We start from the raw sequence: 24,284 nt of genomic DNA, 5'->3' as shown, positions 1-24,284 counted from the left end.
CGGAACAATTAAGTTAACGATCTGCGGACGAAAGCCAAAGCGGCAAAGAGCAAAAGTGCGCCTACAACATGGTCAACTTAGGAGTGGGGGGGCATGCAGCATGGGGCATGGGGCATGGGGCATTCAAGTGGTTCCTGGCAAATGGAAACGGAAGTAGGGAACAGGCAGTGTGGCAGTGGCAGTGGCAGTGTGGCAGTGTGAGTGCGCGTGCGAGTGGGTCCTGGGAACGTGTTAAGCTGGCCACATCGCAGAGCTGGCCACTGGACACGAACAGAACGTTGGCGACAATTGCACGTCCGCCTGGTGCCTCTTATACCTCCTCAAACCATCCTCAAACAAAGCCCAGCATCATCCAGGCTTGGCGGCCTGGGGGCTTGGGCCCTGGTCCGTTCGTGGTCCTGTAGTGGCTTTAAGTCTTTAAGTGGGCTCTCATCCGCTGCGCCATCCTGCTGCAGGCTGTCCTTCAATTAGCCAACAAAACTGATTAAGTGAATAGGCCATCTAATGTGGCCAAAAGGAGAAGCCAATGCAAATGCCAAACGAAAAGAACGAAGCTAAAGAAACAAAAAAAAAAGCAGCCAAAAAAAAAAGAATACCCGGAAAATGTCCTAACCCGGACGTAATTTTTTTGTGTGTTTCCTTTGCCTCGTTTTGCCTTTTCGCTCCGTTGAGGAGGAGGAGGAGGGACTTGAAAGTAAACAAAGTTTTAATTTCCTTCAATGATTTCTCTGGGCATTTGTTTTAACTCAAGTAGGATCTGAATCAGAAACAGAAGCCTCCTCACAGCACTCACCAGAACGGGGAGGGGAGCAAATGCTCGGCATCATAATCAAGTTAGATAAATCTAAATCCTTTGCGATAAGCGGCTAAAGAATAGCCTGACCTCCAGCCCCATCCCCCATCCCCAGCCCCAGTCCGGATATCTCCATCAAAGTTGCTCCGTCTGCTGCAAGGCTAAATGGGTTGTCGGAGGGGCAGAGCAGAGCCCAGCAGAGCCCAGAGCAGAGAATGGAATGGAATGGAATGGGAGGTCCGGCTACGAATTAGAGTGCCACAGTCGGGGCGAGTGAATAGAATTTGTAATTTCCGTTTTCGTTTTGTATGCTAACCAACCCACTGACCCCAGTCCCAGTCCCAGTCCCAGTCGCAGTACCCAAGACCCGCCCCACAGCTGGACGCCCTGCAGCCACACACACTTAAAGCGCTCCACAATGAAAGTGTATCCGAAAACTGATGTTTGCTGCACTGCAGCGCTGTGTGTGGCCTTCAAGCAGTTCAATTGGTTTCGTTTCAAAACCCAAAACGAAACGGAACGGAAAGGGTAGTGAATGGAGTGGGAGATTGGATTGGTTGGGGGACTGCGTTGAATACTTATGATGATGACTAAACACTCTGGGTCTGCGGGCGATATTTACTGTTGCATTTAAAGATGAGAGAGACCATTGGAAAGCATTTTCCATTTGCCAGCTGACAAATACGAGAATGGGTAAAGGAGAACCCAAAAAAAAAAAAAAAAAAATACTGACATTGCTGTTGCTGAGGCTGCTGCTGCTCCCTCCTCTGGGAGATTCACGGAACTAAGCAGGTGTCACATGACTTACAGACTACACAAAGCCGTGGGCTGGCCTTGGGCTGGCCTTGGGCTGGGGGCTGGTGCTACTTGCCTTGGTCATGGGCACCAGGAATAGACCCTGGAGTACGTGTGAGTGTGAGTGCTTGATACCGGGCGCCATCTAGTTGCCCTTTCGCCGTTTCCGACGTCGTCGCCAGGCCACATGGCCCAGCAGCTGGACGAGCCGTGTGGCCAGGAAGCGGACATGGCGCCACTCCACGCAACTGGCGGCGGCTATAAGGAACATGGTGTTGATGCTTAGCGCCAGCGAGGCGGCGGAGCTGCCCAGATTGCCCTTGGTCAGCTGATCGGAACAGCGGCCGATCGAATCGATGTCCAGTTCGCTCATCACGCGTCCGTTCACCTCCAGCGGCGAGATGCAGTAGTTCTTCTGGAGGAAGTCGCTCAGGTTGTAGGCGCCCTCGGCCAGGGGTCCGTCCAGCAGGGTGTGGATGTGACAGCCGCACGGGAAATGGTTGTTCATCAGCTGCAGATGATCGACACCGTCGACAATGATGGCGTTCGGGTCGGGCGTCTCCAGCACATGATTGCCGTAGAATTTCAGATGCTTGATGGCCGCCGTGCTGGTGAAGTTCAGCTCCTCGATGGAGTCGATCTTGTTGTTGAGGATCTGCAGCGTCTCCACCTGGGTGAGGCCGGTGAAGGCGTCTGCACAGACAACGCCCAGATCGGACTCCTGCAGGGTCAGCAGCAGCACATTGGACAGGCCCCGGAAGGTGAACGGTGCGATCTCCTTGAGGTCCATGTAGGCCAATTTCAATAGGCCCACCGCATCCATGCCGAAGAAGGCATCCTGCTCGATGCTGCGAATGCCCGACGGCAGGATCAGGTGTCCCACATTCGTCAGGCTGGAGAAGGCCGAGCTGTCAATGCGTATCAGTGGATTGTTGGTCAGCAGTATCAGCTTAATGTTGGACGTGCCCGCAAACGCATTGCCCTCGATCCGCTGAATCTGGTTGTGGCTGAGCAGTATGGTTGACAGATTTTGCAGGCCCGCAAAGGCGAACTGGGCCACTGTCTGCAGTGGCGTGTACTGTATGGAGAGCTCCTTGAGACGCGGCAGTCCCCTAACGCGAACTGCTTGATCCGCGTTATGTTGTTGCCGTCCAGCGACAGTTTCTTCAGCGCCCGCAGTCCGGCGAACGAGTCCGGCTTGATGATCGGAAAGTTGTTCTTGGTCAGGGCCAGATTCTCCACTGTCGCCGGCAGCTGGCGCAGCGGAATCTGTTCGAGGCCGCCCGTGTTACACAGCACCTAAACAAAGGAGAAAGCAAAAAGGGAAAAGTATATGGAGTCAGTCTTTATTTAATTACAAGTAACAAGAGGAAGGTTCTATGAGCCAATTTCGGCGTGCCAACTGACCAAACTTTAAGGATTTATTTGGAATTTTGAAACTAACTTTTGCTTGGATTTTATACGCTATGAAAACTGCTTCTGGCGCGGATTATCTAGAGGGGTTTCAGGCGCAAATTCTTAACAGGTGTGAATATTATTTAAATTGGATTGAATATATAGACAAAACTGCTTTTGAGGTACGTTCTCCGGGGTATTCTCTTGTATTCTGTATTCCCTATTCATATTGATTCTAATTCTTTATGCAAAGTCTCAAATCTGTAACCGTTTTGTGCATTTTAATTTTGAATCTCAATTATTTGTAGAGTTTCTATTAAGTGCTCAATATTATCTGTGATTATTTTTAAAGATTTTTTAGTTATTGCTATTTATTTTTGTCATACTTCTTTGGCTTGTGCTTGTCAACAGCTTGAATGAGCTCTTGCCATTTTGTATTTTGTTTGTTCGGGACTTTTCAGACCATTCTCTCAGGGGAGAAAAGTACTTCATTTTAAGCAGAACTATCAATAAATTGCTATCACAATATATCCGAAATATATTCTCTCCCCTTTTGTTATTTGTGCTAAATTTCTTTTCTGCATTGCCTGATTTCCATATCATTTATTTTTTCTATCAGCCTTAAGAATTCTATTAGTTTAATGAATTTCTGATGTGCATTTGAACTACCCCCCCCCCCCACACACACACACACACACACACATTTCTCTGTCCTATCGCTGAGCTCATGGTCTCCTTTTTTGTTTATTTTTCTGACGTTTTGATGTGACACCAAACCCAAAATCCCTGCCCTGTAAGGTGACCCTTGCCCTATCTCTATCGGGTCTGTCGGACTCATCAAAGGTTTTCGTTCTTAATCAGTTTTTGGCTTGCTTTATGACATGTCCACAGCCCCACATCTGGGGGCACATTGACACCACCGTCATGGCAACTTGGCTGGGCACGGGCAACGGGCAGCAGTCGCAGGGCAATCAGATCAGACGCCATTTCGGGGCAGTTCATGGGATGTGTCGGTGGAGGGGTAGGGGAGGGGCGGCTGAAGCTGGAAGATGTTGCGTTTGATGGGTGGCGCGAAAATTGAATTTGTGGCTTTATTGCTGAAAATAAAATTAAATCGAATTCTTTTTTTGTCTGCGTGGGGGTGGCAGTGGGTGGCATTGTTTTGTCGCCCATTTTCTTGTTCTTGGCCATTCTGCTTTGGGCCTTCATTTTTTTTTTTTATAACTATTATGTGCTGATGTGTGCGTTTCCCCGTCAAGCACTGACGCCGCCGCCTCTGTCCCACTGTCTGTCCCACTGTCTGTCCTGTCCTGTCCTCTTTGTGTGTCTGTTGCGAGACTGTCGTCGCAACAGCTAGGGCCTGCCGTCTACGTCTGCGTCTACGTCTCCCTCGCCCCCTGTCAACGTCAACGTCTGCGTCATCATCTCCGTCTTCTTCTGCGTCTCCGTCTCCTTCTGCGTCTCGGTTTGAGGCCCCATCTTTGGGGAAACAGTGCATAACTGTCTATCGCGTTGTCACGTTGCACAGTCCCCTGATAGCGTTACGAGTGCTTTACCTGTTCTTACATCAGCCCAGCCCCAGTGCGCCCCCTGCCAGCCTTGGCTTACCTCAGATAACCTCAGACCTCACTCACTGCCCTTCGAGAACACGCCGCTCACCTGCCGCATCCCTCCTCCCACCTCCCCCCCCCACCTTGGCTGCACTTCTTGCGCGACGTTTACACAATTTTCATACGCTTCACCTTTTTAAATGAACGAATTAAAAGTTTCCTTTCTTCGTTTCGCTTTTCACTTCTGCGACTGACTTCTGCGTCTCTGACTGACTCACTCTCCGACTCTATCCAGCTTCCCAGCTCCCCAGCTCCCCAGCTCACTTCTGCCCTGTCCCCTTGCTTTTTTTTTTTTATTTATTTATTTTTTTTTCGTTGTTGTATGCTTTTGTTGCTACTGTTCCATTACGTTCTGGTACTGGCTCTTGCTCTGGCTCTGCCCCTTTTTTCGTCAGGGTTTCTTAAGGTTCTGTCCATTTGTGTTCCGGTTTTGGTTCTAGTCCTTTACGGGTTCTATTCTGTGCTGGCCCTCTACGGGGCTTTCATCTGTTCTTTTCTGATTCTGATTCTGATTCTGTTCGGTTAGGGCTTCTCTACTATTCTGGTTGCTGGTTCTTTTCGGGGCACGGGCATGGGCTCTATGCTGGTTTTGGGTCTTGTTTGGGGTCTGGTTCCTGCTGGTTCTGTTTCGGTTGCGTTGTTCGATTTAATGAAATTTCATTTCCATGCATTTACAGTTGCGAATCCAAGCGACACGCTTAAAAAGTCTATTGTTCGCTGAACTTTAACTTGAGCAGACTGGCAGGGGGTGGTGACTGGTACTGACCCAAAAAAGCATGCTACACTTTTGTTACCTTTCCTTTTTTGCCCCTCTTTGCTGCGGGTTGGGGTGGGTGGTGGAACTGAACTAATTTCGCATCTTAAATACAGTTAACTGTAGCAAAAGAATACGAAGACCTCTGGCCTGAACTCATTTCGGTGCCCTGAGTGGGCACTGAGTGAGAGAGTGGCGCAGTGAGAGAGGAAGAGCTGAGTAAATCATTGCATTGTCCATAATCCGGAATAATGAAATCACTTAAGTTCTCAATTTGGTAAAAATGACGATGGCAAGTTCCCACTGGTAATAAGGATGCGCATTAAGCGTGCTCCAAGCCCTCGTGGGACACAATTGAATACTGCCATGGCAGAGGCGCAGACACAAAGGATGTGGGGGTGGGGGGGATTTGAATGGGAATGGGCATGAAGCTTGGGAATGGGAATGGAGCAATGGAGCCGGGGCATGGGAATGGGAATGTGAATGTAACAAGTGGAGAGGAGGCGTGTGACGAGGCACAGCATTCCCAATCCACACAGCTACACAGGTGGGATGAGTAGCAGCAGCAGCAGCAGCCAGCCAGGCAATGGGCCAATGGGTGGCACTTGAAGAAACAAAAGAAAAAAAATAACCATTTCCCTGCATTTTCGATTTAATTTTTGTGCTCATCACTGGGTCGGTATGGGCCGTGCCAAGTTGGAGCCAGAGACGGAGCCAGAGCCAGAGCCGTAGCCGTAGCCGGAGCAGCTGTGGCCATTGCCTGACCACCGGCTCCCCAGAGATCCTCATTCTTTGCTGCTTGTGCTTCTGCTTCTGCTTCTACATTGCTCGGTTCTCTGTCTCTGCCTTTGAGTCGAATGCCGCCGCTGATGATGATGATGGGATGGTTCTGCATACAACTGCACAACTAACCTAACCTCACTCCCACGACTCTTGACAGTGGTGCAAAGTGCGTTTGCCAACACTGGTGAGACACAGACCTGCATTATATATTTTTCCTGTTAATTGGCGAGTATATGCAACCAACAGACTACTCAATGGAGCTATTGATTGTTATTTGTAATGTTAATCGTAGACTTAATGCTGTGACGGATGATTGTTTATGGAAGGAAACAAAAAAGAACGTTCTTCGTGGAGTTAAGTAACCAAATCTCTAGTTGTTGAATTAGCAAATCAATATCTGAAATTGCAACTAGACTAATTTGGTGCTTTCAGGCACCAGTTTAATTCCTCTAGAATTTAATATATTTCTATAATTGCGGAAAACCAACGATCGGAGTTAAAAAAATATATATATTGCTGGAAACGAATTTCCTTTGGAAGTGGTAACTGCAGTGCTGTTGTTCCATGTGCGGAATAGTGGGTAAACTTTCAAAGTGGGTGTGACTATTTTTTTTTGTGAAACCATAGGTAGCCATGGTACCACTGTGCCTTTGGGTTTAGCCTCCGCACTCTCCGCAGCAGGCAACACGCACCACTGCAGTACAAGTAGATTGTTAAGCTTACTTGAGTCTGGGACAAGCAGATGCACTCGGCTGGGCATGATTTGGATGTTTCGGTGTATTGCGAGTTCCACAGGCAGACGACGACGGAGAGCGCAATTATGAGCAGCAGCCAGGAATTGCACATTTCACGTTCTTGCTGACACGACAGTTTGGCGGCGTAATTGAGCTCGATTCTCTCTTGTCCGGCTGCTGCTCTTATATTTTTTCGTTCTCTCCTTCTGCTGGATGGGGTGTACTGCTTCTTCTGCTGCTGCTCCACCTCCTTCTTCTTGCGTTGGCTACTGCTGCTCCTTCCCCGTTCCTCGTTCCTCCTTTTTTTTCTTGTCGTTTTGCAGCAGGCCAAATGTATGCTTCACCTTTTGCGCCTTCGCCTTCGCCTTTGGCTTGCCTGCTGCACCTTCCTTCTTCTTGTTGCGTGCTTTCTTCTACTCTTCTGATTCTGATTCTGTTGCTTCTTTTGCTGCTTGTACTTCGTCTTCGTTTTTTTTTTTGTTTATTTGTACTCTTCTTCGTTATTTATGTTTTTATATTGCGTTATTTCATTTGAACTTTCCCTCTTCTTCTGCGTCTTCTTCTGCTCCTTCTCCTTCTCTTTTTTTTTTATTATATATTCTTAAGCTTAATCATATTTATTTACGCTTCTCCCTCCGCTCTTTTGCTGCTGCTGCTGCTAGGCGCTCCGGGGGCGTGGCATTCCGATAACTGTGAAAGAGAAAGAGTGAGAGAGAGAGTGAGTGAGAGAGAGTGAGTGAGCAAGGGGAGTGATAAAGAGGCAGCTGTTAGATATCACAACTGTTCGGTGCTCGAGTTGGCGCTGCTGCTGCTGCTGCGACTGCGACCGAAGCAGTGCAACTGAAGCAGTGCGACACTTAAAAGTTATGACTTACTCGAACTAAGCAGGACTCAACACGTACAATAGCCAGGGATATACATACATATGTATATGTATGTATGTATGTACTACATACAGTGAGTGCAGTGAGCACTCGCTTTGGTTAACTTTTGAAATTTGACTTAAATTTGAATTTCTGTAACAGAATATATTATTATAATATAATAACATAATATAGGAGACGTTTACAAATACTTAAATTACATTTAAAATTCACATATGAATAATTGATCCACATACATATGTACATAGGCACATACTCCTATGTAGGTAGCATGTACCCAGCTGAACCCCAAGTTATAGGCAGTTTTAATCATCAAATTTAATTAAAAAGGGGGGGGGGGGGGGGGGGGGGGGGGAGGGAGGGGGAAAGGGGGGGAGGGGGGGGGGGGGGGGGGGGGGGGGAAAAAAAAAAAGGGGGGGGGGGGGGGGGGGGGGGGGGGGGGGGGGGGGGGGGGGGGGGGGGGGGGGGGGCGAGAGGGGGGGGGGGGGGGCCCAACCCGAAAAAAAATACAATTCATTTAATTCATTATTATAATATTTTTAGGGTATACTCGTCCGTATGGTTCATGGCTTTACTGCTTTACTGCTCGTTGAACCATCTTACTCTCTCGCTCTCGTTCTCGTTCTCGCTCTCTTCAGACATCGCTCTTTGAAGATGAACACAAATACGAGTATCGAAACCATGGACAAAGACGCCCATGAAAAGTTATCGTTTTATTGCATTCAAAGACAAACTGTATCGAGTGGACAACTTTTCTGATAGCCTGGCACTTAAAAATGTGTGTATTCTGTTCTGTTCATGCCACAGTTGAGGACTTACTGTACTGTACTGCACTGTACCGTATGTAGCTGCAGTTGGCATTTGATTTCAGTGAGCTTTGCTGGTGAGCCTTTTCTTTTCCGGCCATTTCCATTTTAAAGCCTTCGACATATCCAACATTTATGTCCAGATTAAAACCGGAGTGGTAACCGGAGTGAGTGACACAAGAGGGCGACTAAAGTGCCGACTCGGAGCCCAGCCTCGGGGCCCCATTCAGATGCCTGAAAGAGAGACGGAATTGAGCCTCGACTCAGCTGCAGCCTCCGGTTCTGTCTCCGGATCTGGCTTTGGCTTTGGCTCTGCCTCCGTTTCTGTCTCTGTCTCTGTCTCGGTATCGGTCTCTGTCTCCGGCTGTGGCTCCAGCTCAGGCTACAACTCCTCTGCACTCTGCACTCTTCACTCTTCGCTTGACTGGTGAGGCCTTCTGTCTCTGCTCTACAAATAGCTGCTTGTTAATCATTTATAATAAATAATGCTCAGGTAGGAGTTAAGTTGCAGCTGCAGCAATAGCAGCAGCACAGCAACAGCAGAAACAACAGCAACGACAACAAGGATGAACAAAGCCAAAGCAATATAATAACTAAAATTACTCTAAAGAGAATTTCCAATGAGGCAATGTCGCTTGCACTTGCCACTGCCACTGCCAGATGGAGATGATGCACAGCGTGATGGGGGACGGTAGAGGGTAGGGGGGTGGGTTATACGATAGGGTTGAGGAGAGTGAACAGAGTTGACACAGCTTGTTTGAAATGTTTAAATGCACAAATCAAATATGCAAGCAGTCCGAACTCGAAGCTGGCCAGAACGGCATCGCACCTGATGTTATAGCAGCAGCAGCAGCAACAGCAGCAGCAGCAGCAGCTATATGCCACACTCCGCCAAGCCCCTGCCACCGATCCATGTCTAAATCCTTGCCAGCAGCTTCGCTTTGGCTCTTAATTGGACACCGAGGAAGGCAGAAAGCAGTGGCCAGAGCTTTAGCTGCTGCTGCTGCTGCTGCTGCTGCTTCTGCCTGGATATTGCCTTCAGGTTGGTTGGCAGTGGGGGGGGCGTGGAGAGAAGGGAGAGAGGGAAGGAGGGAGCCGCATCAGCACAATAATACTCGTAAATAAGCGCAGGCATAAATGCGTGACATTATAATTGGAAACCAACAAAGCAGGAGCAGGTTTAATGTGGGACCAGCAAGCAGTAGAAAGCAGCAGCAATCAGCAACTAGAACGAGAGAGAGTGAGAGAGACACACACACAGTGTGAGAGGCGGAGAGGCGGAGAGGCGGACAGGTGAGAGGCTAATGCAATTCAGAGATGTATTTGTTTGACAGGCAGCAGAGCAGAGTAGCCCCGAAACAGTTGTGCGGCGAGTGGGGGTGGGGGTGGGGGGGATTTTGGCAAATATCCTTAATATCCTTTAAAAAGAGATGGATAGAGAGCGGAATGGATAATCATATCTATGGTAGAGACATATCTAGGTTAAACATATAGAAATAGAAATATAAATAGAAATAGAGACACAGCAGCGGCAATGCAGCAATGCTGGAATCAGTGAAGTAGATGCGAGTATGTGTAGGTGGCACATGGCACATGGCACATGGCACATGGCACTTGTCAGTTGGATAAGAATTCGCGAATCGCTCACAGTCTACGTACGTACGTATATTTCTGGCTCCAACTGCGAGTACGATACGGCATAGCGCCCATGCAATCGCATTACTTGCTTACGTTCCAATTCCCGTTCACTCCACCTCCACCCACCTCCAGCCAGCTTCGTCTATAAAAAGGATAAAAGCAAAATAACAAATGCCGGCACAAACTCAAATAATGCACAGACAATTGTGTAACCAATAAGAGCACCACCAGCCCCAGCCCCAGCCCCAGTCCTAGAGCCAGAGACAGAGCCAGAGACAGACCCTACAAGTCCCTACCACGACTTGGACCAGGACTAGCACTAGAAAATGTGTCCTACACGTATGTCTGCAAGTGAGTGTTTGGGCGGGAATCAGGACACTGCCAAAAGGAATCTCAAATGTGGCACAAGAGAGACAGAGAGACAGAGAGAGAGAGAGAAAGATACAGAGATGTAAACAACGGGTTGGGGTGGGTGGATGGTGGGGCTTAGAATCCACTCGAGAGTGAGAGAAGGATTCGAATAAACATGTGGGTTAGTCCGCTCCTTCTCTGGAGTCCTCTGCAGTCCTCTGGAGGAGCATCGCCCTTCGCAGCTAATCAATCAATTTTATTAAGCATTTTATTGAATTAACACAGGGAGTAACCAGGCCCAGAGTACCCCAAACCCCCAGCCGGACAAAAGAGTAGACCCAGATCCCCAAAAAGCAGCCCATACGATTGATTCCAATATTGGCATTGGAAAGTGGATTGAATTGAGGGAGGGCAGGGCAGGGACCGGGGTGGCAAGCCAATCCGAGCTTCGTTATTTTCCCAGTCTGTTTTGACTTGTGTGCAATCCTTTAAGCCCTTATTAGAGCCAATTAAGAGGATAAGTTTGCTGCCAAGACAGAGCAATAGAAACAAATGAAGCAACAAAATTGGAACAGCAGCGAAAACATGAAGAAAGGGAAAAGAGAAAGGAGCAACAAAATAAAGCAAGGAAAAAAGCAGTGCGGGCAGCGTTCTTCGATCGCATTTCGTTGCTTAAAAAACATCAGCGGAAATATCTTTATGTGTGTACATTTTTGAGAATCCAATATCCAAAATTTGCCCAATATTTCCATAGGAGTTACACAATAATTCCTGCCCCATATCTGACATATCTTCTGCTGTTCATTCTCCATCAGGAATAAATGTGGTCTTTATATACAGGTATATATTAATAATATATCGGGGGGCCGCCCCGGTCATACCCAAAGTATTTGCCTTTACATTATGGGTAATAATTTTTTTTCATGGTTTTTTTCAAGGGTCCTGTACTTATATCTGGTTGCAGCTTTTGGTTTGACCTACGAATGCGTATCCAATGTCTCCCTAAAAGTATTTCATCTTTTTTTCTGTGTTTTTGGGTGGTTCGTGGGGCTGTGGGTCCCCGGCTCGGCGCAGGCGGGGGGGGGGGGGGGGGGGATGTGCACCAGATATAAGATGTTACCAAAAATAGAAGCACTACCTCTGAAAAAAAAATATACCAGATTTAAAAAATTAAAAAAAAAAACCATAAAAATAACCCAAACCACAAAAGATTATAATAAATAAATTAAATTTGAATGTTGCCTGAATGGCAGTGGAATAATCCCTGTTCTCTGCTTGTTCTCTGGCTACTGCTATGTAAATTGTTTTCGATTTTTAAATGATCAGTTCAGAGGGCAGTGGAATTAGCTCCTAAGCAAAGGTACCTTTGGAATTCCTTGGCTCTGGATTCCATTGTGTGTTTGAGATAGTCCCACGGAAGCCAAAGAATTATACAATTGGTGTTTGGCCGATGCCCTGCTAGCCCTTAGCCTCAAATGTTGACTATTGCGAGATCGTATAAGGGTCGCCACTGTTCCTGGTGCCCGGCGCCATAACTCAACACTGGCCAGGATGCTGCACTGTGGCAGCTGCAGCAAGATGTTGCATTAAATGAATGGCAAAGAAATAAAACAGCAAGAAAACAACAAAACAAATACTCGTACGTGCTGCGTGCGTATATCTCTAGAAGGATAACTGATATAAAGGAGCCAGTAAATATAATTATTTTGCCACACAGGATGCACACACAGGAGGGACCCAGGGGCCAGTAGCCAGGGACTAAGGCACCATACAATGTCTGGAGTTTGTCGTCGGGTCAATGGGGGGAACATTCAATTGCTGGACAGTGAGGCTGGCTGCTGGCCCTTACCTGCCCAGCCCAGGGAACGCCGTTCGCTAGCAGCTAGAAGATAATTCCCAAAACCACAGAAAGAACTTTGGCACACACACACACACACACCCTATGGAGAGGGCAGTTGGGCGGCTGGTGGGTCATCAGTCAATCTGGTCTGGGGGTAGGGCTATGGGCAGAGAGTGGTGCATTAGGCGCTGGAAGCTGTGCGGTGGCAGCTCTTTAAATTTCAATGTCCTGGCTACAGGACACTTCATTAATGATAGACTCGAACTGCAACTAGAACTGAGCCTGCATCGGATGCTTGCTGCTGCTGCTGCAAGGAACGCATCCCTTAATTTAATTGTAACTTTGGCCATTTGCCAGTGTCCAGCACAGCAGTGGGTCTGCCTTTGCCTCTGCCTCTGTGTCCAGTTCAGGCCGGTTCCTGTATGGCTATGTGCATTCCCTTATCTTTTCACCCAAATGCCTGTGCAGAATGTCACTAATCAAATAATGAAATGTTTGTTAACCGAAACCCAAAGGCAGCTGCTGCGACCAGGTCACAGGACAGCCGCCAGGACAGCAATGAGCGAGCAATGATGATGGGGCAGTTTGATAAGGCAGGAGGGCCAGCTCCACACACCCACCCACCCACTGCATGGCAGCGCAGGGCTCAAACTACACACACACACACACACACACACACACACACACATAAATATTGAGTGCAGAATTGCACTTAATTACATATCACCTGATATTTGTGGGCAGCACAAAGATGATTACGTCTCCGTGAAACATAAAACCTTAAACAGATGCAAGATGCAAAAATAGACAGAAAATGTGTGTGTGTGTGGGCAGGGCAGGGCAGGGCAGGGCCCCCAGGCAGGGCTCCTTTGTGGGCCCCTCCTTCACTTTGTCTGGCATGGCTCTGGCAGACCCCACAGGCAAGACAGACCACAGCCCAAAATCTTTGGCTGTCAACTATCGTTGTCATTGGAAGTAGGCCTTTGTCTGATGATTTGATGACTGCCATAGGGTGTGGAGTGATTCCTTGCCCGTCTGAAGCGCTGCTTGGGATCAACCCTTCCTTGACTTCTGATTCTGTCACTCCGTTTGCTCCGTATAAAGCGAGGGAATATAGAGACTCTCATTTATCAAACAAGCTCCAGCTGAGCACAGACCAAAAAAAATCCTTCTCTAATATATATATATTTTTGGAAATTAAATTAACTAAACACAGAATGTCGTCGTGGGTCGGCATGAAACACCACTCGAAGTTCCGCCAGCTGCAGGCGCAGACGCTCAGCCGCGAGAGCTGCTACGAGAATCTGCGCTTCAGCAGGGACTCGACCAGCTGTGCGGTGAACCCCAAGTTTGTGGCCATCATCGTGGAGTCGGTGGGCGGCGGCGCCTTTATAGTGATACCGCGCTGCAACGTGGGACCCATACCGATGGACTATCCGACGGTGAACGGCCACCGGGGCTGGGTGCTGGACATTGCCTGGAGTCCGCATAATGATCATGTGATTGCATCCGGCTCGAACGATGGCGTCGCCCGGGTCTGGGCCATACCCGTGGGCGGACTGACGGCTCCGCTGTCGACGGCCATTGTGGATCTGGCATTCCACAAGGGTCGCGTCGGTCTGGTGCTGTGGCACCCGTCGGCCCTCAATGTGCTGGTCACGGCCGGTTCGGACAATCAGCTGGCCATCTGGAATGTGGGCACTGGGCAGCTGCTCAGCCACCTGGATGCGCACCCAGACATCGTCTACAGCGCCTGCTTCAACTGGAACGGTTCGATGCTGGCCACAACCTGCCGGGACACGCGGCTGCGTGTCTTTGAGCCGCGCACCGGCGAGCTGCTGGGCTCGGCCGTCTGCCACGAGGGTGGCCGGCCGACACGCGTGATCTTCCTGCGGCAGGGGCTGCTCTTTACCACCGGCTACAGTCGCACCATGGAGCGGCAGTACTCGCTGCGTTCGCTCGAACAGCTGCACCAGCCGCTGGCCATGGTCAACCTGGATGCGCAAATCGGCCTGCTGTTTCCCATCTACGATCCCGACACAAATCTCATCTATCTGTGCGGCCGGGGGGACCATCAGATACCTCAGGTGACGGACAAGGCACCCTTCGTGCACTTCATAAACTCGTTTGTGTCGAAGGAGCCGCTGCGGGGCGCTTGCCTGATGCCCAAGCGTGGCTGCAACATCCACAACTGGGAGATGGCGAAGATCTATCGCCTGAACAACAAAGGTGTCTGCGAGATCATTTCGCTGACGATGCCGCGCCAGACGGACCTCTGCCCCGACGATCTGCCCGACGATTTGTATCCCGGATACGCAGGCCTGCATTGCCGCCATCACGGCTGTGGCTTGGATGAGCGGACAGAATGCTGACCCCAAAATGTACTCGTTTAAGGCCATCTACGGCATCTGGAAGCGCTCGCTAATGGGTGACCACAAGGCGAACATTCTGAACGAACAGCAGACCATCTGCACCGTCTGCGGGCCGGACCAACAGCAGGATGCCGGCCAGGACAAGCCACCCGCCGCCGATGAGACGCTCACAGACAAGCTGTTACTGGCCCTGCAGCAGATGATGCAGCTGAACAAGAAGTTGGTGTACAGCCTGGGCCGACAAAGTGTGGTCGCCAGCATGCAGGAGATCTGCATTCGCTCCCTGCAGGATCGCGTTGATGCCATCGAGGCGCTCTTGTGCCCAGGCACCACATTCGACCACGACGCGAAGCAACATGCCCAGGCGGACACCGAGCAGCAGCTGGCCGCAGCACTGCCCCTCTCTTCGAACAGTCAGGGCTTTGTTACCCTCTTGATGGACTCCTTGATCGCTTCGCTAGGCGGCAGCCAAAATGCCGCCCCTGACAGCAGCAGCAGCAGCGAGGAGGCGGCTGCCAATGATTCAGGTGCAGCCCCGACCCAATGACTGCTGTGCCGAAGATGGGCCAGTCGTTAATGTGTTCTGTAGTTGCATACATTTTATACGAATATTCCCGCTGGCTTTCCAGCGGAAGTAGCGAGTAGCCCGCGATATTAAATGGGTGGGAAACAGAACAGATTGTGTTATGATTGAGAGATGTAGCTAAAGAAGTGTTCGACACGCACACATTCACATGTTCTGGTGTGCACAGACAACAGACACGAAGCCAAATACGTTTCGTGATGCTCTGCCGCTGCGTCAGCCGAGCCGAGCCACACGCAGTTCTTAGGCTGCGCGTGTGCCGACTGCGCTGCCCGAGATTATTTCCTATGCACAGTGCCCCTGGGATTGGCAAAAGACCAAAGTAAAGGTATGTCTGTCATGTATCTTGCCTGGAGGTTGCACCCAAAGACTCTCAATTTTGATACCATGCAACATTTAGTTGCAAAATGCACAAAGTTATGAAACCAAAAACAAGTTTCTTGTTTCTTCCTCCCTCTCTCTCGCCCCTGTAGATCTCTCTGGTATGGGGGCTGTGCTACCCCTCGGTATCCCCACGCAGGTCTAGACACGGCTTCTGGCTGGCTGATTGAAGCTGAATTTGGCTGCGTCCTTGGTACTTTCGCCTTCCAACGCACTGCGTTGACTTTGATAAATTTGTCTTGGCCCCTGACCTATCGTTCCACATTTTTTTTTCCAGCGTTTTGGCATATGGAATCCTTTGGAATGTGTGTGGTGGGTGGGGCGTGGGCTGGCGTAGGATGCTGCAGCATGTTTATTGGTTTGCCTGCTTGAGTTATTGGCCAGGAGGTCAAAGGTTACATTCGTTTTGCTTCTTTCGTTGCGGTCGAGTGGCATTGAAAAGGGTGCCACTGGCGCAAGGACAGCATGGGTGGTGCAGGGAGCAGGAGCTGGAGCTGGAGCAGCAAGGGGGTCGCAGGGTCGGTCGCATAATTCAATCATTTAGTCAAATAATCAATCATTCAAGTGAATCATTAATTAATTCGGTATCAAGCATTTAGCTTTGACCCCAAAACATGTCGCCCAACCGCCCGCCCCGCCCCACCACTACCAACAAAAACACTTTTCCAGCACAGCAAACTGTGTGAGGTAGGGGGGGGGTGGGGCAGGGGTAGTGTGGTTGGCCCTGTTCTTGTTCTCGTTTTGGGATCCTTGGCCCTCCCGGTTGTGTGTGTATTTGTAATTAACTGTTCTTTAATACGATTTGCTTGATTTTGTGGCGGCTGGGGGTTGGGGAAACAAAACTGTTTTTCTGAGGCAAACCTCCAGGGGTATGCCCATTCACATTCACACAGCCCCTCCCCCCAAACTGTGGTTGCACCCAAGCCAGACCTCAGGCCCAGCCACAGCCAACAGCCAGCAGCCCCAGCAGCCCCAGCAGCCCCAGCAGCCCCAGCAGCCCCAGCAGCCCCACTACCCAAGCTCCCTCTCCCTTCCCCCTTGGCAGCCCAATCCCAATCCCAGTCCCAGTCTGGTTGTATTTGAAGCTGCGATTTAATTTGCCAAAGTTCTTGACGCCTTCGCTTTTTGTCCCATCATTTGTTTTGCCTCTGCCGGGCTGCTGTTTGTCCCACCCTCTGTCTGTCCCGCTCCCCTGTCTGTCCCTCCCTCTCTCTGTCCCTCTGTCTGTCCCACCCTCTTTCCCTCCCTCTGTCTGTCTGTCTGTCTGTCTGTCTTTGCCTGTTTGCCAATGATAAATGTTTGCCGGGCCGATGTTACGTTAATGATGACACTTCTTGTTGTCAACTCAGCGGCGTCACTTGGTGATTTGTCACTGATGGGCAGAGTTAGAGGTAGTTACGCCCCACCCATCCCCCCTTCCCTTGCCTATCGGGCATCTTGACAGGTAAAGCCACGAGTGGCCATGCCGGTCAATGGCTCCATGTCTGATTAAGTGATCCGAAGTAAAGTTTGCCCGACTGCCTGCCTGCCTGGTCGCCTTCCCGGGGCTGAATGACACGACAATAAGGCGATCAAGGACGCCGCACACTGCCAGCCAAGGACAAGGACATCGATGACGGTGCACTCCGCACGTGCGGACTTAATGATACCCAGTGCGGGTACAACTGTGCATCCGTATCAGTATCAGTATCAGTTCATCCTCCCTGAGCAGAGAAAAGCAGACAGCAGAGAAATTCCCTCAGTTTACTTCCGCACTCCGATCGGCACAGCTAAGCTCTGCCTCCTGTGTGTGTGCAGAGCAGAGCAGAGCAGAGCTTAGCTGCCCGTCAGAGAGTGCCTGTAATCATTCAAAATAACAAAACACAAACTTGGCTGAGGAACTAAGCCACCCTGCCGTCAGAGAGAGAGAGAGAGGAGGGACTCTGCGTACTGCGAGTGATGAAAACAGGTTATAAAAACATGTGTAACTAGACGACTTACAAGGATCACGCACTCCAGTGACACTTAATGCCGCCACGTTGACATTGCTGGCGCTGCGAGCAGGGCGCCCCAGGAAGGGGCAGGAGCAGGAGCTGGAGGCAGGAGGCAGGGCAAATGTCAGCAACTAACACAGACAAACGCAATTAGCTTTTAGCCATCATAACATTATGAACGACAGGCAGCCACGAAGGAAACGGCTATGGCGATGGCGATGGCGACAAGGACGAGGACTGCGACGAGGACTGCGACGTGGCTGGGGATGGGGCTGAGGATGAGGAAGAGGATGAGGACTGGGATGCCGTCTGAATGCTAACTGCTAATGACAAGGATGTGGATGGCAGGGACGAAGTACGAAAGCCAGTAACTGAAACTGAAACTGAAACTAAGGCAGCAGCAGCCAGCAGCCAGCAGCAAGCCCAAGCCCAAGTCAATGAATGGCAAGGAAGGGGCAGCCAGCAGCCGGCAGCCAGCAGAGGCATGAGAAGGGGCTGCTGCTGCTGCTGCTGCTGCTGCGGTTAGGATGAATGCCGAGCTGGGCGCATTATGTTGATGTGACGATGACGGAGGGGCAGAGGCAGAAGCAGGGGCGGAGGTAGGGGCAGAGGCAGTGGCAGAGCGGGTGAAATGAGGAGCTGTTGCTGGGTATCCAGGGGGGTAAAGCTCACGGATGGCACGCGGCTGCCAACAATGCTGTTAACTTGTGTCGAGATTAAAATAAGGACACTCCGAGAGTAGGAAAAGCCCCAGACTCCGACCCCAGACCCCAGACTCCGACCCCAGACTCCGACCCAGACCCAGATCGAGAACCAGACCGAGAACCAGACCGAGAGCCAGACCCCAACAAATTCCCCCCCCACACACAGCCACACAGCCACATCCGGATGGACGTGCCCCCAACACAGTCATCACAGTTGTCGGAGTTGTCGGAGTCGTTCTACTCCTCAGCATCAGCCTCCTCATCCTCAGCCCCATCCTTGTTGAGAGTTGACTCGCATGAGTTGCGAGCTGAAGCTTTGTTTATTACTGGAATGAGACTGGCAATGGAAATGGGATTGGGACTCGGAATGGGAATAAGGCAGCGTGGGAATGGGGGAGTGTGGCAATGGGTGATGGTGGCTTGGCTTGCCTTGCCTTGCCTTGCCTTTGACTAAGGCCCAAGTGTCCTGTGGATGGCCCCACTGCCGTGCATGTTCTGATGGGTGGATGGGGTGGTTGGGGTGGAGCATGGTGCTGGCGAGGGGTGGGAGGAGAGGGAGCATCAGCCAGTTGGCTTCTAAAAATTACTGCGTAAATGATGATATGAGATTTAGAACATTTCTGCGGCATCATTCGACGGAAGCGGATACACGGAGTACGACGAATATGCCTCGACCCAGCGTGGTCTGTGGTGGGGCCGGGCGGGCGGTACGGAAAGGGTACGGCAGGGGTAGGGCGGGGTACGGAATGGAGCGGCCAACTGTGTGGCCTGGTGATGTTGTCGCCACCGGAAGGAAGTTATTTAACACATCCCCACACACACACACGCACACACACAGGGGGCATGGGCATGGGGAAGGGGGGGATTATGTAGCACGATAATCATATTACGATTACGTCGCGTAAAATTTGCTCCACTGTGAGAGTGAGTGAGGCTTAAGTGGAAGCCAAGGGCAGGGAGAGAGGGAGGGAACACTGACAGACTGCGGATGAGCTACGGGCAGAGATATAGCAACACATCAAATAATTATACATGTACTCGTGTACCCACGACCTGCACAGACCTCACAGGGCAGGAGAGGGCACAGGGCACAGGGCACAGGGCAGGCAGTGTGGCAGGGGGGCAGGCGGGGTAATCGTGCCCGGAATACACTCTTTTTTTGACTCTCGACAGAACAAACAAATTTATTCAAATTATGACATGCTAAGGCCAAGTCTGGAGTCTGCCTTTGCCTGGGCTTGGGTCTGGGTCTGGGTTTGGGTTTGGGGTTTGAGTTTTTTTGCTGGCAAAATCTCTTCTGACAATGGCTTAGCCCGAGCGGCAGACTTCACCCGGATGGGGGGGGGCACTTGTCAGGCCCAAAAAAAAGGAGTATCCTTCTGTATGCTTATTATCCGCAGCCATATACCACCCACCCACCCCCCTCCTGCTGCTGCTCCTTTGAGTCCTTTTTTTTTTCATAATTGTTTAAATTTTATTTCATTGAATGTCGAGCACTGACGTCGACTGGGGGAAGTGAAGGGAAGCCTGTCTGTCTGTCACTCTTGCTCCAATCGTTGTCAACGTCGTTTCGTCTCCTGTCTGCTGCTTCTGTGGGTTTGGGGGGGATGCTCCACTGCTCCACTGGCTGGGGGAGGGGAGGATAGGGTATGCGGATCGCTTAGCATTAATGTCTTTCATTTATTGTCATTGTTGTTAATGCTTTTTTGTGCTGTGCGTGAGAAAAGAGCATTTGCATTTAAACGTCCGCGAATGCCGCAACGCTGCAGGGGAGCTGGGGGCGCAGGAGGCGCAGGGGGCGGTGTGGGTGGAGCTGGGAGGTGTGGCTGGGACAGAGATTTTGCCTGGATGATTTTTATTGCTCGTTTGTAGTAAATTTGGTGTGTAATTAGAGAGAAAAGGGTTATTATGTTCGTTAACGCAGCGAGCGAGCTCCAGCTCAGCTGAAAGGATCTGCCAAGCGGCGAGAAGGAGGGCAACAGATTGGGGAACAGAGGGCTTGAGCTTGGTCTTCGGCTGGGGACGAGGCGAGGGGTGTACAGTGGCACAGTGAAGGTTAGACGGGCGACACAATGCTGGCCAAAGGACGCACCACAAAGCGACTGGGCCTGACGACCGGAAGGCTTCAGACACAACAGCGGCAGCAGCAGCCAGCAAGAAAGAAAGAAAGAAAGCCCCAAAAAAATAATAGTGGGTAGGGGAAGAGAGGGGGTAGGGGCAGGGACAGAGGCAGGGGCAGGGACAGGGGCAGGCACAGGGTTAACACTGCACTGAAACCAAAACAGGCTAAACGGCAGTGCCAGGCGAAATGAAATTGTGGTGCACCAGAGCGGCTCTGGCGTAGCACTGGGCAGGGGCAGGGGTGCTGGTCCCGCTCCTGCTCCTGCTGCCCTGGGTCAAGGGAATGGAAATGGGCAAGGCGAAAGCGAAATGGAAATGGAACCTGGGCAGGGGAAAGTTGCACTCCAAAGTGGTTTCCCTTCGCTGCAGACCGCAATGTGGCATATTAGTTGGGGCGCATCGAGCGACGCAGAGAGGCAGTGGGGGCACATCACAGGTATTAGCGCTTATGAAGCTCCTCCTGGGTGGCGACATTTAGCAAGGCCAAAGCCAAAGCCAAAGCCAAGTGGCAGCCAAAGCAAGCAAAGATTCTGCTTGGAATTAATTTTGTCTGCTTGGAGCCTTCGAATAAGCCACGAATGAGCCACTGCTGGGCCACAAGTCGCAGTCCCTCGAGTGCCCGAGGCACTCCCTATGGGTGCAGCGGAATTGGGTATGCCACTGTCGTATATCCCCCAGCGGATATCTGCGTTTTGTGCTGGCGACAGGGGGCAGGCGGATGGGTGGGTGCGTGAGGTGTGCCAGTAGCCGGGGTGTCAGCGGGCTGCTTGCCCCAGATGAGAGTGATACAATGATAACGACGGCAGTTGCACTGCACTCCTCCCGGAATGTGGACCGGGGTCGTGTTGGGGTTGGGGTCGGGTTGGGGTGGCAACATCGTGGCTTCGTTTTTATTTGTTGCATTTGTGCTGCTGCTGCCCCATCCGACCCAAGGAAATAAAATTTTAAATGTAACTTTGCTGCGGTAGCCAGTAGTTCGTGTGTGTGTGTGTGTGTGTGTGTGTGTGTGTGTGCTGTGTGTGTGTGCTGTGTGTGTGTCTGTGTGGAGAACGCGGCTTGCGGCCTGTGACGAGTCTGCAGTTAGCAGAAGGCAAAAGTGGCACGGACAGTGACTGCAACTGCTACCAGAACCAGAACCAGAACCAGGACTAGTACTATGACTAGCACTAGGACTATGGCGCAGGAACAGCTACCATTGTGACTCCATCCTTGGCAGCTCTTCTTCCTTGCTCTTTGCCTTTAAGGGCCATGCAGTTGGCATAAAATTTAATTCGCTGCCCTGGGGAAAGAAAGAGCTCAGGAGATTACGTGCCAGCCAGTCAGTCAGCCAGCCCAGACAACGAGCTGAACTGAGCTGCTGAGCTGCTGCTCTATCCCAATCGCAGTTGTCGGGGCGAAGCATTTCAAATACGCATCGAAACAAATTCGGAATCTCAATGGGAGGTCGAGGACGAGGACGAGGTCGAGGTGGTGGTAGCTCCATGGAAATCAGCAGTGAGGAAAATACCCATTCGAGTATGGCTGGCGATGTTGCCAATGCGGAGCGGGACAGCGCCGCCAGGGCCCCCAGGGCCCAGCAACAATGGCAAATGGAACTGGTGGATGCCACGTGGGCTGCCACATTGGTCGGCGATAATATCGCCCTGTCCACTCGCATCGGTGCCGCCAAGAGCGGTGACACCAGCGAAGGTCTCCCTCCATGCGCCTTCCCACGCCTCAATTTAATTGGATTAAATTCAATTTCAGATGAGCTGGCTGATCGTGAAGACGATGGCCCCGTTTACAGTCTGTTTGATGGCGATGCGGATGCGGAGGCGGAGGCGGATATTGACAACGATGATGCGGGCATCTGTGGCGAAGAGTCCATGGCGCTGTTGGCCCACGAAATGCTCTGTTGCTCGGACTCGGAAACGGAGAACGATAAATCCGAAGGCAACTACACGATCAGGGCGTGCCAGAAGCTGGATGGCAGCTTGCAATATGGCCTGCACAATCCCTACCAGCTAATGGACAACGACGAAGAGCCGGAGAAGGATGTCCAGCTGAAGAAGATCAACGAGCGGCATGCAGCGGTCTTTCAGTACAGAAAGCAGCAAACGGGGGCAGCCACAAAGGCAGTGCAACTGCCACTGCCACTGGCAGTGCCAACTCAAAGCGCAGGCAGCTTCAATTATTTCTGAGCAAATATTATCCGCAAAACGGCACAGAACTCCGACTGAATTTCTGATGCTTTGAATTCCAGAATTTATTTCGCGATTTATACTTAATTTATTTGTTGCAAAAATTGTCATGTAGCGCCACCAAAATTATTATTATAAGTGAGCCAAAATTATTAGTCAAACAATTACATAATTACATAAAGCATTTAAGCATCTAAGCATTTTTCTGAGCGATAAATTTGTAGCTGCAATTATGGGATAAATGTAGACCGAAAAGCACATTAGAAATTGATGATCAGCTCTGCTTGAACCCTGGATATTTAATCACAGACAGCAATATCGAATAAGAAACTACTCTGCAGCAGATCACGCGTTTGCTATAAGCCACTTGGTGCAACAAACTCTGATCTACGCACCAATTGGTGGCCACAAATAACACATACACTTCCACACTTTGTTCATATTTAATCTGATTACTTTTCAACAGTATTCCAGAGCATTTCCCGGACAAGGCTGAGCATTCGCAGGATCTTTCAGTCGTTGATGCTGATACCCAATCGTATACCAACACTGCCATATCATAAATCATTTCACTCGAGATCGTGTAATCAATCACACACAAACACACAGAAGATCCCCCACTCATGGCCCACACTCACCTGTTCGCACTCGAAGAAGCTGCTCTGATGGCTGCTGCTCTGTTGGCTGCTGCTCTGATGGCTGCTGATGATGATGATGGCGAGTTGGCAATGTAGCTTGCTGCATTCAACAAAAAGCTGAATGGCGACGGCAACAGGCGAGCCGAGTTGCTCCCTCATCCGCAGCGGCTATCATTTATTGAAGTAATTTTTGTTGTATATTTTTGTTCTTGCCAGTCTCACAGCAAGAGAAGCGCTCTGTGGGCCAGTTGCCAAAGAGCCGGCGAGTCTTTAATTGCAAACAGCTAAAACTGACTGCGAAAACTGGATGGGGGGGTGGCAGCTGCAGTTGCATGCAACTAAAACAACGACAAAGGCAGTGAAAAACAGCGTCAAAAACCAAAGCAAATATGCGAGATATGTATGCTGATGATGGGGATTCGGATGCGGATGGGGATGCGGATGGTGGCTAAGGGAAAGTCTCACTCCTCGCTGCACTTAACGTAATCGGCGTTTCGGTGTTGGCTTTCAAATTGGCCGCGACCGCGTCAAAGCGGCCGCAAAACTAGCTAAACGGACGACCATTGACCGGCGACCGGCAATCGGACGACCGCAGGTCAGGTCTGGGTCGGGCCTTTAGCCGTACTTTGGTTCCGTACTTTGGTGCGCCTTGGTTTGGTTTGGGTTACGCTTTGCTTTGGCTTGGACGGGGCCGCAGCTGGAGCTGGCAATTGCAACTGTTGCGGAGGCGGCCAAAAAACAAAACAAAAACAGAAAATTAAAAAAAAAAAATCACTCACCACACACTCGAAACACACACCAGCAGGGCACACACAACACACTCGTGAGATGCCGGGCAAAAAAAAAAAAAAAATGTAACAGAAATCGTTTGGGGATATATCGTATGTTTTTTTTTTTTTTTTTAAGTATTTTTGAAGTGCAGCGAACCGTACGTGAGATCACCGGGAAA

General features: G+C 50.5%; 3 protein-coding genes across 3 annotated transcripts; 2 read left to right on the top strand and 1 right to left on the bottom strand.

Annotated features, from left to right (window-relative positions):
* Nucleotides 1-1,729: 1,729 nt before the first annotated feature.
* Nucleotides 1,730-23,660, bottom strand: LOC111077425 (leucine-rich repeat-containing protein 70). The gene is given in 4 exon segments (XM_041595723.1): nt 1,730-2,704; nt 2,707-2,887; nt 6,854-7,554; nt 23,336-23,660. Coding segments are annotated over 3 exon segments (1,275 nt in total). The 5' UTR covers nt 6,977-7,554; nt 23,336-23,660; the 3' UTR covers nt 1,730-1,733.
* LOC111077424 (coronin-1C-A-like) lies at nt 13,517-15,424 on the top strand. Its single transcript, XM_041595721.1, is given in 2 exon segments — nt 13,517-14,686; nt 14,688-15,424. Coding segments are annotated over 2 exon segments (1,701 nt in total). The 5' UTR covers nt 13,517-13,600; the 3' UTR covers nt 15,303-15,424.
* LOC111077426 lies at nt 21,952-22,818 on the top strand. Its single transcript, XM_022371703.2, has 2 exons — nt 21,952-22,206; nt 22,264-22,818. The coding sequence occupies exons 1-2, from the start codon at nt 21,954-21,956 to the stop codon at nt 22,695-22,697; spliced, it is 687 nt and encodes a 228-aa protein (XP_022227395.2). The 5' UTR covers nt 21,952-21,953; the 3' UTR covers nt 22,698-22,818.
* Nucleotides 23,661-24,284: the final 624 nt, after the last annotated feature.

The sequence above is a fragment of the Drosophila obscura genome, unplaced genomic scaffold, assembly GCF_018151105.1.
Source record: "Drosophila obscura isolate BZ-5 IFL unplaced genomic scaffold, ASM1815110v1 contig_137, whole genome shotgun sequence".
In the NCBI taxonomy this organism is placed as follows: Eukaryota; Metazoa; Arthropoda; class Insecta; order Diptera; family Drosophilidae; genus Drosophila; species Drosophila obscura.
This window is presented reverse-complemented; position numbering and strand designations above follow the sequence as displayed.